The sequence below is a fragment of the Rattus norvegicus genome, chromosome X (genome assembly GCF_021556685.1).
Source record: "Rattus norvegicus strain SHRSP/BbbUtx chromosome X, alternate assembly SHRSP_T2T, whole genome shotgun sequence".
Taxonomy (NCBI): Eukaryota; Metazoa; Chordata; class Mammalia; order Rodentia; family Muridae; genus Rattus; species Rattus norvegicus.
The window spans coordinates 107,341,615-107,361,893 of NC_141554.1; the positions used below are offsets into that span (position 1 = coordinate 107,341,615).

Here is a 20,279-nt window from a genome sequence, read left to right on the forward strand (position 1 = left end):
CTATTCTTTCCAGGACTTTTATCATGAAGGGGTGTTGAATTTTGTCAAATGCTTTCTCAGCATCTACTGAAATGATCATGTGGTTTTCTTCTTTCATTTTGTTTATATAATGGATCACGTTGATGGTTTTCCATATATTAAACCGTCCCTGCATGCCTGGGATGAAGCCTGCTTGATCATGGTGGATGATTGTTTTGATGTGCTCTTGGATTCGGTTTGCCAGAATTTTATTGAGTATTTTTGCGTCGATATTCATAAGGGAAATTGGTCTGAAGTTCTCTTTCTTTGTTGTGTCTTTGTGTGGTTTAGGTATAAGAGTAATTGTGGCTTCGTAGAAGGTATTCGGTAGTGATCCATCTGTTTCAATTTTGTGGAATAGTTTGGATAATATTGGTACGAGGTCATCTATGAAGGTCTGATAGAATTCTGCACTAAACCTGTCTGGACCTGGGCTCTTTTTGGTTGGGAGACCTTTAATGACTGCTTCTATTTCCTTAGGAGTTATGGGGTTGTTTAACTGGTTTATCTGTTCCTGATTTAACTTCGGTACCTGGAATCTGTCTAGGAAATTGTCCATTTCCTGCAGATTTTCAAGTTTTGTTGAATATAGGCTTTTATAGTAAGATCTGATGATTTTTTGAATTTCCTCTGAATCTGTAGTTATGTCTCCCTTTTCATTTCTGATTTTGTTAATTTGGACGCACTCTCTGTGTCCTCTCGTTAGTCTGGCTAAGGGTTTATCTATCTTGTTGATTTTCTCAAAGAACCAACTTTTGGTTCTGTTGATTCTTTCTATGGTCCTTTTTGTTTCTACTTGCTTGATTTCCGCTCTGAGTTTGATTATTTCCTGCCTTCTACTCCTCCTGGGTGTATTTGCTTCTTTTTGTTCTAGAGCTTTTAGGTGTGCTGTCAAGCTGCTGATATATGCTCTTTCCTGTTTCTTTCTGCAGGCACTCAGCGCTATGAGTTTTCCTCTTAGCACAGCTTTCATTGTGTCCCATAAGTTTGGGTATGTTGTACCTTCATTTTCATTAAATTCTAAAAAGTCTTGCTTTCTTTATTTCTTCCTTGACCAGGTTATCATTGAGTAGAGCATTGTTCAATTTCCACGTATATGTGGGCATTCTTCCCTTATTGTTATTGAAGACCAGTTTTAGGCCGTGGTGGTCTAATAGCAGGCATGGGATTATTTCTATCTTTCTGTACCTGTTGAGGCCCATGTTTTGACCAATTATATGGTCAATTTTCAAAATACTGTCTTGAATCATGAGATCCATCAATTTTTAGTATTGTCTAGACCTGCAAATAGAATTGCATTGTAAAATCTTTTTCGTATGTGAAAATTTTTGTTTAAGTGTAAACTTCATACCATACTGTGAGTTTTTGTCTTAATAAAATTGTAGATTTCTAAAAAGAAAAAAAGAGAATCATAGAAAACTAGACCTAAACACATATATGTGCAAGATGTTTACTTATGGATAAGAGTGAATTATTTCCAAGTCCCTGAAACAGTAAACTGTTAAGAAAAAGTCTTTGTACAATGGACTTCTGGTTGGAAGTATGCTCTGAAAAACAGGGGGTAACCACAAGGCTTGATTTAAAAGATAAACTAAATCATTTCTTGCCCCCTTCGATGTAAAACAGAGACCAAGTAAACTATTACTCTTCATATGTAGTAATGATGCAGCCCCTTCCTAGTCTCTCACATAGGTATTCCTGCCTCCACTAACTCTATGCACACTACTTGCTAGTCCCCTTCAAATTCAGCTCTAATACATGTAAAAATAAATCAGAAATAAAAATCTACAAATATGATGATCCCAAATATCATGTTTGATTATCCATAATGTACATTTCATTTTTTAGAAAACCACTAGCAATAAAAATTGTAGGTTAAGGTGGGGGGGGGCATGTCCACTCCACCATGGTGCTTGGTCTGCTTGCGGAGGCAGGATGCGGGAAGTTTGACCAGGCTTACCCCACGCTGCTGCCAGGATAGTGTCAGTCTGAGAGAAGTAGTGGTACACCCCTCTGCTCCAGGGGTGGGGAAGCACAGTCTGAGCCCAAGAGATGGACTGAGCTGGCTCAGGGGGCTCTTGGGCATCCAGGTGCAGTTAGGATGCTGCAGAAGAACTGAGAATGGAGTAGGGTCCAGCATGGATTTATCTAGCCCAGGGCCCAGGGGAAAAAGGAGGGGTGGGTGATCCAGCTGGTCCCACAGGAAGTGTCCTTGGCTGGATGGTGGGCATGAGCTTAGTGTCAGGTGCCACTGGGAGAGCAGGGAATCTTTCTTGGGGAGATTAGAAGGTAGCTCTGTAGGCAAAGGGCTTCTATGGCTCCCCACGGCAGATCCCATGAAAAGAGGCAGTATATAGTTTCAAGGCATTTATTTTCATGTCAGAAAGTAGATGAGTAAAGCCGTTCCCCCATTCTCAGGGTGGACCTGAGATTAAATACCTTTTGTGGGGAAGAGTGTCTGGGAAGGAAAGTTCATTGGCTAAGCCTCCAGGCCTTTAGGTACCTCATTATAGTGGAGATCTGTCTTGAACCTATGTGACCTGTGGTCGGGTCCTCTACCTGTGAAGTGGCTTTGATGGTCACAAATCTATGGAGGGCTGCAGGCTAGTGACAGGACTGGTTTTCTAGGAGTCAGGTGAGCCACCTACAACCCCTCAGGGTCATTGGGGTTTCAAACTTCTTCAACCAGGAACCACTGTCCCACATATAATGTGCCATCAAATAAAAAAAAATGTGCCACAGGGAGGGGATAGATTAGTAGTAAAATGCCTGCTGCACAACAACGAGGACAAGTTTAGATCCAAATAGCCATATAAAAAAATTGGTGTGGTTGCACGCATGCTGGTAATCTTTATTCTGGGTAATGGTTCCCAGAGGAACCAAAACTGCTGAAGATTCTCTCTGTTCTGTTTTAAGACACGGGCATTCTGCCTCCTTATGTTCTGACTAAACCATCAGGAAATCTGGGAGGGCCCAAAGTAAATGGTCCTCTCCACGAAAAAGGCCAGTATGCCACCACTACTTCACCATATCCACTTGGAGCAGCTCTGCCTATAGGAAAGACAGATAGGCTTTGTTTGAGGCTGAGACCATCATTTGTTCTCCCTTTGAGGGAAGTGTCAGCAACTCATTACAGACAAGGAGAAGAAGAAAGTAAGGGAAGAGATCCCCTTCCCCTATTTTATAATATGTTTCCTTCCTCACCAGTGATTTTTATATAACTAGAAGACTCTAAACCCTTCTTTGTCAGAGAAGCCACATGGTATTACCAGTCTGTTGGAATTTGTTTTGTATATATACCAGCCAACCTAGAATGATTACCAGTAGCTTCTAGCCACCTTGTTTATAGCCAAAGAACAAGACTAAATGAAGTTAGAGAGCAGGAAGTTGGCTCTGGGGCCAAATAGTGGAACAATACCTGTTACAAAAGCCTAGGCAGAGTTAATCTTCCTGTCTACCTGATCCAATTGGATCCTAATACCAATGAAGGCAAGAGTTGTTAGATGCTTTTCATCAAACATTGTTGTGGGGACTAAGCATAGCCAAAAAACTATTATCTTGTTCTAGGTTATTCAAGTTATTCAAAGGCCTGATAACCTGTCCAATGTGTTTCTGATAAGGTCTGTGAGGTATACCTGGTATTTACTCCCATAGAACCTGTTGACTCTGAAAACAGCAAACCACTAATAGTGCCTTTTTCATGCAGTCAGACCCAAACATCAGGAGAAAGTTTCAGAAATTAGAGAGATTTGAAGAGATAAAAAATAGATCTCTACTTTTAGAAGTTGTTCTAAAATTTTACAATAGCTGCAATTCAGACAGACAGGGAAAGAAACCTACCTCTGCAGTGATCATTATCTTTAGGAACATGGACAAAAGAGGAAAGGGCAGACATAGACTAGTAGAAAACATCTGGCAAATGACTAATGTGCTTATTTAAGTAGAGGGGCCACTGGACGAATATGCAAGCAGAAAAGAGAAAGAAAACCTTCCTATCCTCCCGCTAGCCAAAAATTAACAGGACCAGGGATTCATACTACTTCTGCCTTCCACTGGACCCAGTCAGCCAACCCATATTTATCTTTGAATTTACTGTCCCAGAGGGTAGATATACTGGGCCAACTAACATGCACTTAGTTGCCACAGGAGTTTAAAATCTCAGAGATTGTTTGATGAAGCCCTGAGTATAGATTCACAAAACATCTTGCTCCAATATGTAGATGATGTCCTTGTAGCTTCAACCACTGAGGAGGGAAGCAGACAGGCAACAAATGGTCTTTTAGAAACCCTCTAAGCCCTAAGACAAAGAATCTTAGCCAAAAAGCTTCAAGGTGTTTGTCCCTCAGGTCACATGCATGGGCTACCACCTAGAGGAAGGTAAGTGGATGGTTTTCCATAACCATAGATATTTCCGCCATCCGGTGGATTTTTACTCCGACTTGGAAAAGACAACTGTGAGGGTGGATGGACATTGCTGGCTATGGATAATGGCTGTGCTGCTTTGAATAGGAATCACCTTCATGGCTCATATATCTGAATGCTTTGCCATTAGGGAGCAGTGCTACTTAACAGGGATTAGGAGGTATGATCTTGCTGGAGTAGATGTGGCTTTGTTGAAGGAAAAGTGTCACTGGGGATGGGCTTTGAGTTTTCAAATGCTCAAGCCAGGTCCAAGCCCAGGCCCAGCTCCTCTCTCTCTCTGTCTCTCTTGTCTCTGTCTCTGTCTCTCTCTCTCTCCTTTCCCCCCTCTCTCTTCCCCCTCTTCCCCCTCTCTGTGCAGATCTGGATACAGAATTCTAAGCTCCTCCTCTAATACCATATCTGACTACATGCTGCATTGCTTCCAGACATGATGATAATGGACTAACCCTCTGAAATTGTAAGCAAGCTTAACTGTGTACTTATAAACACTTAGCTGTCAGGTATAAGTAAGAAGCTATCAGTACCTGTCACATATTTCTACAAATACACAGGTTTACAAAAGCAAGCCTAAAACCAAGATTATTTGCCAGTGTTGATGTTTATTCTTTGAAAGAGATTGCCATTTTATGATCGTTTCACCATCTCCTTCTCTTGCTGGATGTCTAGGGAAAGAAAAATACACACAAAAAAAAATCATTAGAAGGAACGTTCTTTCCTTTCTACTTATATACTTTTTTTCTTTCCTTAATATTAAGTTCAGTTTCTTCTAAAAGATCTGCTTACTAAGTCATAGAAGGCTGATTAGCATGCCTTTTCATTTACATTGCAAAGGCACTAACCACATATCCTCATACTGTGTGTGTGTGCGCGCGTGCGCACGCGTGCTTGCTCACACCTTAGAACACTGTGAGACTTACTAGGATCTATGTATTCCCTCTCTACACTACATATTTGAGTGATAGATTTAAATATTGTTACTTTCCACAGAGTTCTAGGAATGAGTAAACGAAACATTTCTTTCAGCTTTATCCTTATACAACTGGAAAGTTAGATCTCTTCAGATGACTTCATTGAATTTTTGAGTTCTCAATTAAAGCTGTCAAGACAAAATCTGCCCCTCAGCTTTACAAGTACACTTTCAGCTTCTCCAGGAGGCTGTCATTCTGAAGAGCAAACCTATCCCTTGAGTACGGGAAGCTTGAACATACCCAAGCACTAAATTTACTCTTTCATCTTATGTGTAGTTATATATAGAAGAAACCACAGTTTGCATAGTTTTTTAATGGGTAAAGCTATAGATTCAAATTGTTGCATCCTGAAAAATGTCTAATTAACATTTATAATGAAAATTAAAACTGGGCAAAATCGAGATTTATACAGTGCCACACCCAACATTCCAAGATTTGTTTTAACAATTTTATAAGAAACAAATCTATGATAGTATCACTACTGGGACCCATCATGTAAACCACTTCTATTTTATTCAGGGAAAAAGACAACTACTTGATATTTTAATTGCTACATTAATTATAATGATTATATAACTACTGCTTCCATTGAGACAATTTTAATTGAGCATTAGTTTTTTTTAACTGACTGTAACAACTTTCACCACTGTTCACCTCAACTAGAAATCCCACTACTTACTTTCCTTTGACGGAAGAGTATTCTTCTCTTCAGTGATGGTCTTCTTCAGTTTGGATCTATCAAATCTTTCCACTTCCGACAAGTCTGGCTTATCACTCATTTTGACTTGAAGACACAAAAGTTAGTAAGTTGCCTACTAGAACTATAAAGAAGGTTAAGAATAACAGTTTAAAACTTCATATGTTATGAATGAAGAGTTGGCATGCTGTTTTTCAACAACAACAAAAAAACCCACAACTTAGAAAGTTGTGTTTTCAGGACAAGTCAGGGGACTCTGCATGCTGCAGGTGCCCCCATGTGCCCCAGCAGCTGTGCAGAGCTGAGCCCTGGGGCTTACCGAAGCCAGAGGCCCTCAGGAGCCAGCCTGAGGACCGGGGAGGCAGTGGAGCAGGGAGGGACCTAGCGCACACAAGGCCTTGGTGCCTGCCAAGGCAGACAGTGGCCCCACCTGGGGACAGGGGCAGCATTGGCTGCCCTCTTTAACAAGAGAGGAAACTGGAATCCACACATTTGTAACTGCAGAGCAGGGGCCAAGGCATTTTTTTCTGTATTGTGCCATTTACAAATAACTTGTCACTGCCCAGCATCCAGTCTAAGGGGCAGAGGGTCATGGTGCCAAATCTAAAAGGCCGTTTCCCATGGCCTCAACTCTTCTCCTGGCCTTTGCCACTTCCTTGTAGCTGCCTAGCCCCTTAAACAACCCAAGGTGGGACCCCTGTGACTTCTTGCTCTGTGCCCCTAGAAGACCAAAAGAGGAAACAAAGCCTCTGTGAACTGGACTGGAGACCAGACTCCATTAGACCAACCCACCCTGCCTGACCCCGTGGGGCTCACAAATTCTCACCTGTCTAAAGCAAGGCACACCTATCAGATCAACAGTTCGGTCTTCCTCTGACTAGCTTCAAGGACAGACTAGTGCTGCTCAGTGCAGTCCCCCAAATTTATAGGCGCCACAGAAGACCACGCCCTGGCCATGCTCTGGGCCACGCCCATCCCTCTGTGATTGGACATATGACTGTGACGTCATACCTATGACTCATGCACATGGCAGTCCTTACTTGCTACACAGCCCATGCTTTTAGCTTTGTGTGTGCATCTGTTCAACTTCAGAACCTCTGCTTATTTAGACTGTATTTGATAATAAGAAAAATCTTTATAAATAGTCTTTGCTTCCTTGTACAACTGGAAATCATTAGTACCTAAGAAAGAAATGTTTTAGCTAGGCATAGTGGTACATGCCTTTGATCCCACTTGGGACACAGAGACAGGCTGGGTTATCTCTGAAAGTTAGTCTAGCCTGGTCTACATAGAGTTCCAGGACACCCAGGGCGCATAGCCAGACTCTGTTGTGAAAAGGAGAGAGAGAGAGAGAGAGAGAGAGAGAGAGAGAGAGAGAGAGAACATAGATGGGGACGGGGACAGAAAGGGAGGAAGAGGGAGGAGGAAAGAGGAGGGAGGGAGGAGGAAGGGTGGGGGAAGAAGAAAGGAGGGAGTGAGGGTTAGGGGAGGGAGGAGGGAGTAAGGGTGGGGGAGGGAGGATGGAGGGAGGAGAGAGGAGAAGGGGGAAAGAGGAGGGAGGGAGGAGGGAGGGAGGAGGGAGGTTGGGGGAAGAAGAAAGGAGAGAGTGAGGGTTGGGGGAGGGAGGAGGGAGTAAGGGTGGGGGAGGGAGGATGGAGGGAGGAGAGAGGAGAAGGGGGAAAGAGGAGGGAGGGAGGAGGGAGGGTGGAGGAAGAAGAAAGGAGGGAGTGAGGGTTGGGGAGAGAGAAGGGAGTAAGGGTGGGGGAGGGAGGATGGAGGGAGGAGAGAGGAGAAGGGGGAAAGAGGAGGGAGGGAGGAGGGAGGGAGGAGGGAGGTTGGGGGAAGAAGAAAGGAGAGAGTGAGGGTTGGAGGAGGGAGGAGGGAGTAAGGGTGGGGGAGGGAGGATGGAGGGAGGAGAGAGGAGAAGGGGGAAAGAGGAGGGAGGGAGGAGGGAGGGTGGGGGAAGAAGAAAGGAGGGAGTGAGGGTTGGGGAGAGAGGAGGGAGTAAGGGTGGGGGAGGGAGGATGGAGGGAGGAGAGAGAAGGGGGGAAAGAGGAGGGAGGGAGGAGGGAGGGAGAAGGAAGGGTGGGGGAAGAAGAAAGGAGGGAGTGAGGATTGGGGAGGGAGGAGGGAGTAAGGGTGGGGGAGGGAGGATGGAGGGAGGAGAGAGGAGAAGGGGGAAAGAGGAGGGAGGGAGGAGGGAGGGTGGGGGAAGTAGAAAGGAGGGAGTGAGGGTTGGGGGAGAGAGGAGGGAGTAAGGGTGGGGGAGGGAGGATGGAGGGAAAAGAGAGGAGAACGGGGAAAGAGGAGGGAGGGAGGAGGGAGGGGGGAAGAAGAAAGGAGGGAGTGAGGGTTGGGGGAGAGAGGAGGGAGTAAGGGTGGGGGAGGGAGGATGGAGGGAAGAGAGAGGAGAAGGGGGGAAAGAGGAGGGAGGGAGGAGGGAGGGTGGGGGAAGAAGAAAGGAGGGAGTAAGGGTGGGGGAGGGAGGATGGAGGGAAGAGAGAGGAGAAGGGGGAAAGAGGAGGGAGGAGGGAGGGAGGGAGGAGGGAGGGTGGGGGAAGAAGAAAGGAGGGAATGAGGGTTGGGGGAGAGAGGAGGGAGTACGGGTGGGGGAGGGAGGATGGAGGGAGGAGAGAGGAGAGGGGAAGAGGGAGTGGGAGTGGGGCAGGGAAGAGTAAGGGGGAGAGAGAAGGAAGGGTGGGGGAGGGAGGAGAGAGGAAGGAGGGGGAGGGAGGATGGAGGGAGGAGAGAGGAGAGGGGAACAGGCAGTGGGAGTGGGGGAGGGAAGAAGAAGGAGGGGAGAGAAGGAAGGGTGGGGGAGGGAGGAGAGAGGAAGGAGGGGGAGGGAGGAATGGTGGAGGAGGGAGGAGGAAGGAAGAAGGGAGGGAGGAGGGAGGAAGAAGGGAGGGAGGAGGGAGGAAGAAGGGAGGGAGGAGGGAGGAAGAAGGGAGGGAGGAGGGAGGAAGAAGGGAGGGAGGAAGGAGTGAGGTCAGGGGAGGGAAGAAGTGTAGGGGAGGTTGGAGGGACGGGGAGGGAGGAGGGAGGGAGGATGTAGGAGGGATGAGAGAGGGAGGGTGTGAGGCAAGTCTCAGGGTGAGTGAGAGACTGGCTCAAAAAGCATGATAGTACTAGTTAAAAGACAGCAGAGACAAACTGGGCAGTGGTAATTGCTTGCCTTAAATCCCAGCACTCAGGAGCCAGAGGCAGGTGGATCTCTGATTTCGAGTCCAGTCTGATCTTCAAAGTGAGTTCCAGGGCAGCTAAGTATACACAGAGAAACCCCGGTCTTGGAAAAATAAACAGAACAACAACAAAGACAGTGAAGAGATGGCTCATCAGTTAAGAGCACTGATAGAGAACTTGGGTTCAATGACGTGGGATCCTTCATCCTCCTTTGACTTCTGAGAGCACCAGGCACTTCCGAATCACCTCCAGATAGACTCCTGCACCTCACTAAACCATCACAATTTGTGGGAGCAAAGGTAGCGAGTGATGTTGTAGTTAGGCTTGAGTTGCACAAAAAGCAGTATCTAGTCACTGGCCACAGGCCTCCAGATCCCAAGGAGTCACCTTCAAAAGCATACAGAATGTAAGAAACCGTTACCTTTTGTAGGCCTCTCTAATGTAAAGAACGACTTTTGCAGGGTTGCTAAATTTGACAAATAGCCCTTGCAGGCCTCCGTCTGCTGCGAACTCCATCAGCAGCCATTGTAGTAGGCGCCCTGAACATTCCAGTGCTAGTGAACACAGAGTGAAAGCAAGTACAGAAAGTTACTGTTACTTTTCCTTTCCCCGCCCTCACCCCTCACCTCAAGCCTTGTTGGAGAAGGCATCCGTCCGCCATTGCCTCTCGTCAATGCCCCTTGCCAACTTCCCAGATCTCTAAGGCACCAGATCCTCACTACACAGTGTGAAGACAGTGCTGAAGAGTCGCTGCCTTCAGAAGATAGACAGTTGTGGGTGAGTAGATCAAGAGATTGAGGCAGAGATGATTCTGCTTCCTTACCTTGCACCCTCACGATATAGAAGCCCATGCGCTGAGGGCCCAGACCTGTTGTTTTCTACTCATCTGAACCTAGTGAAACTAGAAAGATTTATGCTGGGAAAACTTACCTCCCGCGTCTTAGGGTCACAGTCACGGCCAGTCATGGCTGAACTATTCCTTGGGCTTAAAGGAAAGTCCTGAGACATCTTAGTTTCTCAGGTCTGCCATTTGAAGCCAAAAGCTATTTGTCAGTCATGGCAGGGAGGTGGCGGGGAGGTGGCCGGGAGATGGCGGGGGGATGGGGCGGTGTGTGTGGGTCTGGCGAGAGATAAACTGAAAATTAACGCTCATATTTCAGTGGTAGAGGGGCACAGAAACCAAGAGTTGCCTTTTGAATCTTCACAGCTGCCATTCGGGATCAGTTTGTGGCCCAGATGACCATGTAATGTCACACATATTGTCTTGCTCGCTTGACGATATCTGTTTCAAATAGTACTACTGTTTGAATTTCAAAGTTTTACTGCAACATGCTTGGGGTTCTGCCCCACTGTGCAGAGCAATGTACACTGCCTCTTCCCCGCACCCCACCCCCGGCTATGGTATGTTATCTGGTATCCTTTGTTCCCTTTTAAATTTCTCAAACATTTAATCTTGAAAAAACTTTTTTTCCCTTTCTTTTTTATTTTTTTGGAGCTGGGGACCGAACCCAGGGCCTTGCGCTTGGAAAAAACTTTTTTGATGCCGCTCTCCTACCTTTTTTATAAGACTTAAACATATTTCATTTGATTACCCTATAATTTTGAACCATTTTATCCTGAATTTTCGTCCTGAATCTGTCATTTAATTTATCTCTTCATGTACGTTATTCTGACTCTTTTCTGGAAATTCTTTCCAAATCCCCTTTCATTTCCTCTCTCAGCTATATCTCTTGTTACTATGCTAATGTGGTTGTTTTTTTTTTATTTCTGATAAGCCATTTTTGACTTCTCAGAAAATTCTTCCCATTTTATGCATTTTGCAATCGTTGGCTGACAATTTCAGTCTGTTTTAATAACAATAATGCCATTTCGATGGATTCCCTGCTTATTTTTTAATTGCTAATTCATTTCTTTTTCAGGGAAGCATGTATAATATGCTGTAGGTTTTATTTTGATATTAGAGTGAAGTTATCTCCTTCCAGGGGAGAAATTTTTGTTCTTTACTTGCTAGCGAGCAAACAAGCAAAGGAAAACCTCAGTACTGTCTGCCATTGCTGCCCACTGGGGCTGCCGCAGGATGCAGAACTAGGTGTAATTACTGGGATAATGACTTCAGGGACCCTGAGTTGCCAGGTCTCTAAAAGCCCAGAACTTAAAACCACAAGCACACAACTCCTCCACCACCAGTGTGGCCAGTGCAGTGATGTGGCCTAGGCATCTGATGTAGGCACTTATATGGTGCAGGTGGAAGTGGCACTCCACCACCACAAACCAAAGCCCTCAAATCTCCTAAATCCCATGGGTGTTTGGTTATTAAGTTGAAACTATTGTTTTGCTGTATTCCAGTTAAAACGTACCCACCTAACTTAATTGATTTTGGTACCACTTACAGCCTCCCAAATGTTCTAAGGGAGAATTTTTCCCAGGCCTTTCAATGATTAAGAGATAAATCTGCAAAGTTTGTTCTGTTGGTTTTCTTGGCATGCCCAAATTCACTTTGTAATTGTTTTTAGCACTATGTCTCTGTAGACATTTAATTTAACAAACATTCAGAGCTTCTCGATGTCTTCCATGCTTCCTTGTGGAATTGGCTACTACTTTTTAAAAAATGTGCGTGTGTGTGTGTGTGTGTGTGTGTGTGTGTGTGTGTGTGTGTGTACATTTGTATGTGTTGTCTGTCTGTGAGCAACATATATAGGTGGTGATCACAAAGAAGGCCAGTAGAAAGCATTTGATACCCTGGAAATGAAGTTACAAGCAGCTATGGGCAGCATATTGGTGGTGGAAATTGAACTGGGATCTTCTGTAAGAACACAGTTTTTTAACTACAACCCATAGGCTGTTGCTAATTTTTTTTAAAGACCCAAGGATTAAGGTCACCTTTGCATTCTTATTTTCTCCCAGTCTTTGGCATATAACAAACAAGAAAGCATTTTATAGCCATAATCTTAGATTGGTAAAAATCTTTATATTTTTCTTTAAAATCTTTATAATTTGATGCAAATTTGAAGTTATATTTTCTTACATTAATAAAAAAATTTGGATATTGATACAGGTTTAAGGTTTTCATTGGTATAAATCTTCGTATATTGATACAGAATTTAAAATTGATTTTGTTACCCTCCGATAGGCATTGTGCCTATACAACTCATTTAAGAATACAGGGTTCAAGTTTATGCAGATATGGAAATGATTAAAACTGCTTTCTAGTCACATGATTTGGAGAATGCATAGAAAACTTACCTTACAGATATATCATTAATCCAATCATAACTTTAATTGAGGAATGCATTTCTACCAAAAGAAGCTTAGAGTAAATTTCTATTCATATTACAGGGATTGGTTATTAAAAGAAAATAGAATCTTGCTGTTTTCAGTATTTCTTGATTTTATTTTTGTAAATATAAAGAACTTCAATTATGAAAAAAATTAAAGATATATATGTATACACACACACACACACACACACACACACATATATATATATATATATATATATATATATATCTTTAAAAGTTTTGCAGACCTATATTATTTATTCCCTACGTGGAACATTTTGAGTTCTTGGTATTGTGTTCAGACTGATTGATTCAGATACGATTTGTTTTCAAATGAGACTCCTTTAGCTTCTTTCCCTGCCTCATAAATTTTTGTTTCATAAAAATTTTGGTATTTGCGTGTGGCCTAATGCTTTGGGTTTTACAGATTTTATTTTTAAATGCAAGACTTTGGAACAAAATAGTTATTGTCATCAGTTTGGCACTAAACATTTAAAATTACTGTATAATTATAAACAAAAATATATAAAGTTTTTGATTATGTAGCAAAAAATGTTAAGGCTGTTCACCAAGATGGCATCTTAGAATTAAACAAAACCATTGCTAGGGCTCAAAGGAGAAAGTTGATTTAATATGTTTATTCTGAGGGTGAATGTCTGGTTATAGGGAAGGCTTTGTACTAAAAATGCTTACCCTGTTGGGGGACGGGCATTGGTGAGTCTGAGAGAGAGGCCATGTGCGTACACAGCAAGCTCTACCGCTTCAGTTCATGGGGTCTTTGGGTGAGGTTTCCAAGCCAATTCCTTTCTTTTTCCAGACCGAGCCACAAGGAGAGTTTACTTTTTGCCAAATGTCATAACAGGTACACATTTTTAAATGTAATGCTTTTTAAATAGTAAAATGTATAAAATGAGAAGTACCCACATATAAAAATACTTGGTCAAGGTTCTCTTCATCTGCATATCTCTGTAAGTTCAAGTATGTCTTTCCAACCCCTGTCATATTACCCACGGAGGCAATAAAAGCTTCAGTAAATTAAAAAAAAAAGAATACAGGGTTCAGACTCAGTCCTTTTTTTAGTATAGAATAGAGTTTATTTGGGGCATGGGGAGGGGAGTTAAGAGGGTGGTAGGGGCAGAGAAAGGCAGAGAGAGAGGGAAGACTAGAGAAGAGGAGTAGTAGAAGAATCGGGGCCAGCCATGAGCATGTGGAGAGAGGGGGTAGGGAATGGGGAGAGAATGGGGGCCTTTTAATAGCTGCTATTAAAAATTGTTTAGGATGGTGAAGTAACACAAGTTAATAAATAGTAAAACTCCTGGTCATATTAGATTCTAATTTAATTACCATAAATGTTTACAATGTTATTCAAATAATAAATAGTTAAAAGTAATCATTTTTTAACAATTTAGTTTTGTTACATATGGACAGATGGCCTTCAAAAGCCATCAGAGATCCACAAGATATGGCATTTAAAATAATTTCATTTTTAAAAGGTCTTTTGATTATGAGATAGTACTCTGACAGTTCCCCATTTCCACTCCAAAGAAGGTATTGAGCATCAGTACCTCCGTATGGAGTTGCTTCAATTAGTGGTTTCGAGAACCTGTTGTACTTGCAGAGGACCTGAGTTCAATTCTTGGCACTGACATGGTGGCTCACAACCATCTGTAAATTCCAATTCCAGGGTATCTGGCCACCAAGGGTACGGGCATGTTCGGGGTCAACATGCATATGTGCAGGCAAAATGCATATATATTTTAACTCCTTGGTTTTGTTATAAAGATAAGATAATTCTGGCTTTGTAAAAGAGGTTTGGCAAAGTTCATTTTATTACAGTTTTTTTAGAATGGTTCCAGAAAAAATGGAGATAGTTACTCTTTAAATGGTTTGTAAAATTTGGCTGTGAGCATCAGATTCAGAACATTTTTTATATAATTTTTTGATTACTGCTAACTATACTTTTTAGTTTTTCTTGATTCAAATTTTATAGATTGTATGTGTTCAGAAATTTATCTGTTTCATCTAGGTTTTCCAGTTCAGGGTATGTAATCATCTATAGTATTTTCTTAGCTCTTCTGTATTTTGTTTCTAATGTCTCCTTTTCATTTTTCTTTTTATTTCTTTAATTATTTGTCAGTTCATAGACTTTTTGCTTTGTTAGTCTAGCTAAGTGTTTATCAGGTGTATCCTTTCAACACCTAACTCTTTAAATTCATCTTCTACATTATTTTTTAACATTCTTTTTTTTATTAACTTGAGTGTTTCTTATTTACATTTCGAGTGTTATTCCCTTTCCCGGTTTCCAGGCAAACATCCCCCTAATCCCTCCCCCTCCCCTTCTTTATGGGTGTTCCCCTCCCCACCCTCCCCCCATTACCACCCTCCCCGCAACAATCACGTTCACTGGGGTCTTAGCAGGACCAAGGGCTTCCCCTTCCACTGGTGATCTTACTAGAATATTCATTGCTACCTATGAGGTCAGAGTCCAGGGTCAGTCCATGTATAGTCTTTAGGTAGTGGCTTAGTCCCTGGAAGCTCTGGTTGATTGGCATTGTTGTTCATAAGGGGTATCGAGCTCCTTCAAGCTCTTCGAGTTCTTTCTCTGATTCCTTCAACAGGGGTCCCGTTCTCAGTTCAGTGGTTTGCTGCTGGCATTCGCCTCTGTATTTGCTGTATTCTGGCTGTGTCTCTCAGGAGCGATATACATCCGGCTCCTGTCGGCCTGCACTTCTTTGCTGCATTCATCTTGTCTAATTGGGTGGCTGTATATATATGGGCCACATGTGGGGCAGGCTCTAAATGGGTTTTACTTCAGTCTCTGTTTTAATCTTTGCCTCTCCCTTCCCTGCCAAGGGTATTCTTGTTCCCCTTTTAAAGAAGGAGTGAAGCATTCACATTTTGATCATCTGTCTTGAGTTTCATTTGTTCTAGGCATCTAGGATAATTCAAGCATTTGGGCTAATAGCCACTTATCAATGAGTGCATACCATGTATGTCTTTCTGTGATTGGGTTAGCTCACTCAGGATGATGTTTTCCAGTTCCAACCATTTGCCTACGAATTTCATAAAGTCGTTGTTTTTGATAGCTGAGTAATATTCCATTGTGTAGATGTACCACATTTTCTGTATCCATTCCTCTGTTGAAGGGCATCTGGGTTCTTTCCAGCTTCTGGCTATTATAAATAAGGCTGCAATGAACATAGTGCAGCACGTGTCTTTTTTGTATGTTGGGGCATCTTTTGGGTATATGCCCAAGAGAGGTATAGCTGGATCCTCAGGCAGTTCAATGTCCAATTTTCTGAGGATCCTCCAGACTGATTTCCAGAATGGTTGTACCAGTTTGCAATCCCACCAACAATGGAGGAGTGTTCCTCTTTCTCCACATCCTCGCCAGCATCTGTTGTCCCCTGAGTTTTTGATCTTAGCCATTCTCACTGGTGTGAGGTGAAATCTCAGGGTTGTTTTGATTTGCATTTCCCTTATGACTAAAGATGTTGAACATTTCTTTAGGTGTTTCTCAGCCATTCGGCATTCCTCAGCTGTGAATTCTTTGTTTAGCTCTGAACCCCATTTTTTAATAGGGTTATTTGTCTCCCTGCGGTCTAACTTCTTGAGTTCTTTGTATATTTTGGATATAAGGCCTCTATCTGTTGTAGGATTGGTAAAGATCTTTTCCCAATCTGTTGGTTGCCGTTTTGTCCTAACCACAGTGTCCTTTGCCTTACAGAAGCTTTGCAGTTTTATGAGATCCCATTTGTTGATTCTTGATCTTAGAGCGTAAGCCATTGGTGTTTTGTTCAGGAAATTTTTTCCAGTGCCCATGTGTTCCAGATGCTTCCCTAGTTTTTCTTCTATTAGTTTGAGTGTGTCTGGTTTGATGTGGAGGTCCTTGATCCACTTGGACTTAAGCTTTGTACAGGGTGATAAGCATGGATCGATCTGCATTCTTCTACATGTTGCCCTCCAGTTGAACCAGCACCATTTGCTGAAAATGCTATCTTTTTTCCATTGGATGGTTTTGGCTCCTTTGTCAAAAATCAAGTGACCATAGGTGTGTGGGTTCATTTCTGGGTCTTCAATTCTATTCCATTGGTCTATCTGTGTGTCTCTGTACCAATACCATGCAGTTTTTATCACTATTGCTCTGTAATACTGCTTGAGTTCAGGGATAGTGATTCCCCCTGAAGTCCTTTTATTGTTGAGGATAGCTTTAGCTATCCTGGGTTTTTTTATTATTCCAGATGAATTTGCAAATTGTTCTGTCTAACTCTTTGACGAATTGGATTGGTATTTTGATGGGGATTGCATTGAATCTGTAGATCGCTTTTGGTAAAATGGCCATTTTTACTATATTAATCCTGCCAATCCATGAGCATGGGAGATCTTTCCATCTTCTGAGGTCTTCTTCAATTTCCTTCTTCAGTGTCTTGAAGTTCTTATTGTACAGATCTTTTACTTGCTTTGTTAAAGTCACACCGAGGTACTTTATATTATTTGGGTCTATTATGAAGGGTGTCGTTTCCCTAATTTCTTTCTCGGCTTGTTTCTCTTTTGTATAGAGGAAGGCAACTGATTTATTTGAGTTAATTTTATACCCAGCCACTTTGCTGAAGTTGTTTATCAGCTTTAGTAGTTCTCTGGTGGAACTTTTGGGATCACTTAAATATACTATCATATCATCTGCAAATAGTGATATTTTGACTTCTTCTTTTCCGATCTGTATCCCCTTGACCTCCTTTTGTTGTATGATTGCTCTGGCTAGAACTTCAAGAACTATATTGAATAAGTAGGGAGAGAGTGGGCAGCCTTGTCTAGTCCCTGATTTTAGTGGGATTGCTTCAAGTTTCTCTCCATTTACTTTAATGTTAGCAACTGGTTTGCTGTATATGGCTTTTACTATGTTTAGGTATGGGCCTTGAATTCCTATTCTTTCCAGGACTTTTATCATGAAGGGGTGTTGAATTTTGTCAAATTCTTTCTCAGCGTCTAATGAAATGATCATGTGGTTTTGTTCTTTCAGTTTGTTTATATAATGGATCACGTTGATGGTTTTCCGTATATTAAACCATCCCTGCATGCCTGGGATGAAGCCTACTTGGTCATGGTGGATGATTGTTTTGATGTGCTCTTGGATTCGGTTTGCCAGAATTTTGTTGAGTATTTTTGCGTCGATATTCATAAGGGAAATTGGTCTGAAGTTCTCTTTCTTTGTTGTGTCTTTGTGTGGTTTAGGTATAAGAGTAATTGTGGCTTCGTAGAAGGTATTCGGTAGTGATCCATCTGTTTCAATTTTGTGGAATAGTTTGGATAATATTGGTATGAGGTTTTCTATGAAGGTTTGATAGAATTCTGCACTAAACCTGTCTGGACCTGGGCTCTTTTTGGTTGGGAGACCTTTAATGACTGCTTCTATTTCCTTAGGAGTTATGGGGTTGTTTAACTGGTTTATCTGTTCCTGATTTAACTTCGGTACCTGGTATCTGTCTAGGAAATTGTCCATTTCCTGAAGATTTTCAAGTTTTGTTGAATATAGGTTTTTATAGTAAGATCTGATGATTTTTTAAATTTCCTCTGAATCTGTTGTTATGTCTCCCTTTTCATTTCTGATTTTGTTAATTTGGACGCACTCTCTGTGTCCTCTCGTTAGTCTGGCTAAGGGTTTATCTATCTTGTTGATTTTCTCAAAGAACCAACTTTTGGTTCTGTTGATTCTTTCTATGGTCCTTTTTGTTTCTACTTGCTTGATTTCCGCTCTGAGTTTGATTATTTCCTGCCTTCTACTCCTCCTGGGTGTATTTGCTTCTTTTTGTTCTAGAGCTTTTAGGTGTGCTGTCAAGCTGCTGACATATGCTCTTTCCTGTTTCTTTCTGCAGGCACTCAGCGCTATGAGTTTTCCTCTTAGCACAGCTTTCATTGTGTCCCATAAGTTTGGGTATGTTGTACCTTCATTTTCATTAAATTCTAAAAAGTTTTTAATTTCTTTCTTTATTTCTTCCTTGACCAGGTTATCATTGAGTAGAGCATTGTTCAATTTCCAAGTATATGTGGACATTCTTCCTTGATTGTTATTGAAGACCAGTTTTAGGCCGTGGTGGTCGGATAGCACGCATGGGATTATTTCTATCTTTCTGTACCTGTTGAGGCCCGTTTTTTGACTAATTATATGGTCAATTTTGGAGAAAGTACCATGAGGAGCTGAGAAGAAGGTATATCCTTTTGCTTTAGGATAGAATGTTCTATAAATATCCGTTAAGTCCATTTGGCTCATGACTTCTCTTAGTCTGTCTACATCTCTGTTTAATTTCTGTTTCCATGATCTGTCCATTGATGAGAGTGGGGTGTTGAAATCTCCCACTATTATTGTGTGAGGTGCAATGTGTGTTTTGAGCTTTAGTAAGGTTTCTTTTACATATGTAGGTGCCCTTGTATTTGGGGCATAGATATTTAGGATTGAGAGTTCATCTTGGTGGATTTTTCCTTTGATGAATATGAAGTGTCCTTCCTTATCTTTTTTGATGACTTTTAGTTGAAAATTGATTTTATTTGATATTAGAATGGCTACTCCAGCTTGCTTCTTCTGACCATTTGCTTGGAAAGTTGTTTTCCAGCCTTTCACTCTGAGGTAGTGTCTGTCTTTGTCTCTGAGGTGTGTTTCCTGTAGGCAGCAGAATGCAGGGTCCTTGTTGCGTATCCAGTTTGTTAATCTATGTCTCTTTATTGGGGAGTTGAGGCCATTGATGTTGATAGATATTAAGGAATAGTGATTATTGCTTCCCGTTATATTCATATTTGGATGTGAGGTTATGTTTGTGTGCTTTCACTCTCTTTGTTTTGTTGCCAAGACGATTAGTTTCTTGCTTCTTCTAGGGTATAGCTTGCCTCCTTATGTTGGGCTTTACCATTTATTATCCTTTGTAGTGCTGGATTTGTAGAAAGATATTGTGTAAATTTGGTTTTGTCACGGAATATCTTGGTTTCTCCATCTATGTTAATTGAGAGTTTTGCAGGATACAGTAACCTGGGCTGGCATTTGTGTTCTCTTAGGGTCTCTATGACATCAGTCCAGGATCTTCTGGCCTTCATAGTTTCTGGCGAGAAGTCTGGTGTGATTCTGATAGGTCTGCCTTTATATGTTACTTGACCTTTTTCCCTTACTGCTTTTAATATTCTTTCTTTATTTTGTGCGTTTGGTGTTTTGACTATTATGTGACGGGAGGTGTTTCTTTTCTGGTCCAATCTATTTGGAGTTCTGTAGGCTTCTTGTATTCCTATGGGTATCTCTTTTTTTAGGTTAGGAAAGTTTTCTTCTATGATTTTGCTGAAGATATTTACTGGTCCTTTGAACTGGGAGTCTTCACTCTCTTCTATACCTATTATCCTTAGGTTTGATCTTCTCATTGAGTCCTGGATTTCCTGTATGTTTTGGACCAGTAGCTTTTTCTGCTTTACGTTATCTTTGACAGTTGAGTCAATGATTTCTATGGAATCTTCTGCTCCTGAGATTCTCTCTTCCATCTCTTTTATTCTGTTGTGAGGCTTGTATCTACAGCTCCTTGTCTCTTCTTTTGGTTTTCTATATCCAGGGTTGTTTCCATGTGTTCTTTCTTGATTGCTTCTATTTCCATTTTTAATTCCTTCAACTGTCTGATTGTGTTTTCCTGGAATTCTTTCAGGGATTTTTGCGATTCCTCTCTGTAGGCTTCTACTTGTTTA

General features: G+C 41.9%; 2 protein-coding genes across 2 annotated transcripts in view; one reads left to right on the forward strand and one right to left on the reverse strand.

Annotated features, from left to right (window-relative positions):
• The window catches only part of Nxf5 (nuclear RNA export factor 5), a 59,426-nt gene that overhangs the window by 27,726 nt on the left and 11,421 nt on the right, over nucleotides 1-20,279 (forward strand). The gene's annotated exons all lie outside the window — the stretch shown is intronic.
• Tmsb15a (thymosin beta 15a) lies at nucleotides 5,023-7,000 on the reverse strand. The gene is made up of 3 exons (NM_001401215.1): nucleotides 6,932-7,000; nucleotides 6,088-6,192; nucleotides 5,023-5,102 (listed from the first exon to the last, which is right to left on the reverse strand). The coding sequence occupies exons 2-3, from the start codon at nucleotides 6,185-6,187 to the stop codon at nucleotides 5,065-5,067; spliced, it is 138 nt and encodes a 45-aa protein (NP_001388144.1). The 5' UTR covers nucleotides 6,188-6,192; nucleotides 6,932-7,000; the 3' UTR covers nucleotides 5,023-5,064.

Excerpts from the sequence above, each read along its gene's own strand:
- Tmsb15a (NM_001401215.1), bottom strand. The coding sequence starts at position 6,187 with ATGAGTGATAAGCCAGACTTGTCGGAAGTGGAAAGATTTGATAGATCC. Across the intron at positions 5,103-6,087 it reads TACTCTTCCGTCAAAGGAAA|ACATCCAGCAAGAGAAGGAG; the intron begins GTAAGTAGTGGG and ends TTCTTTCCCTAG.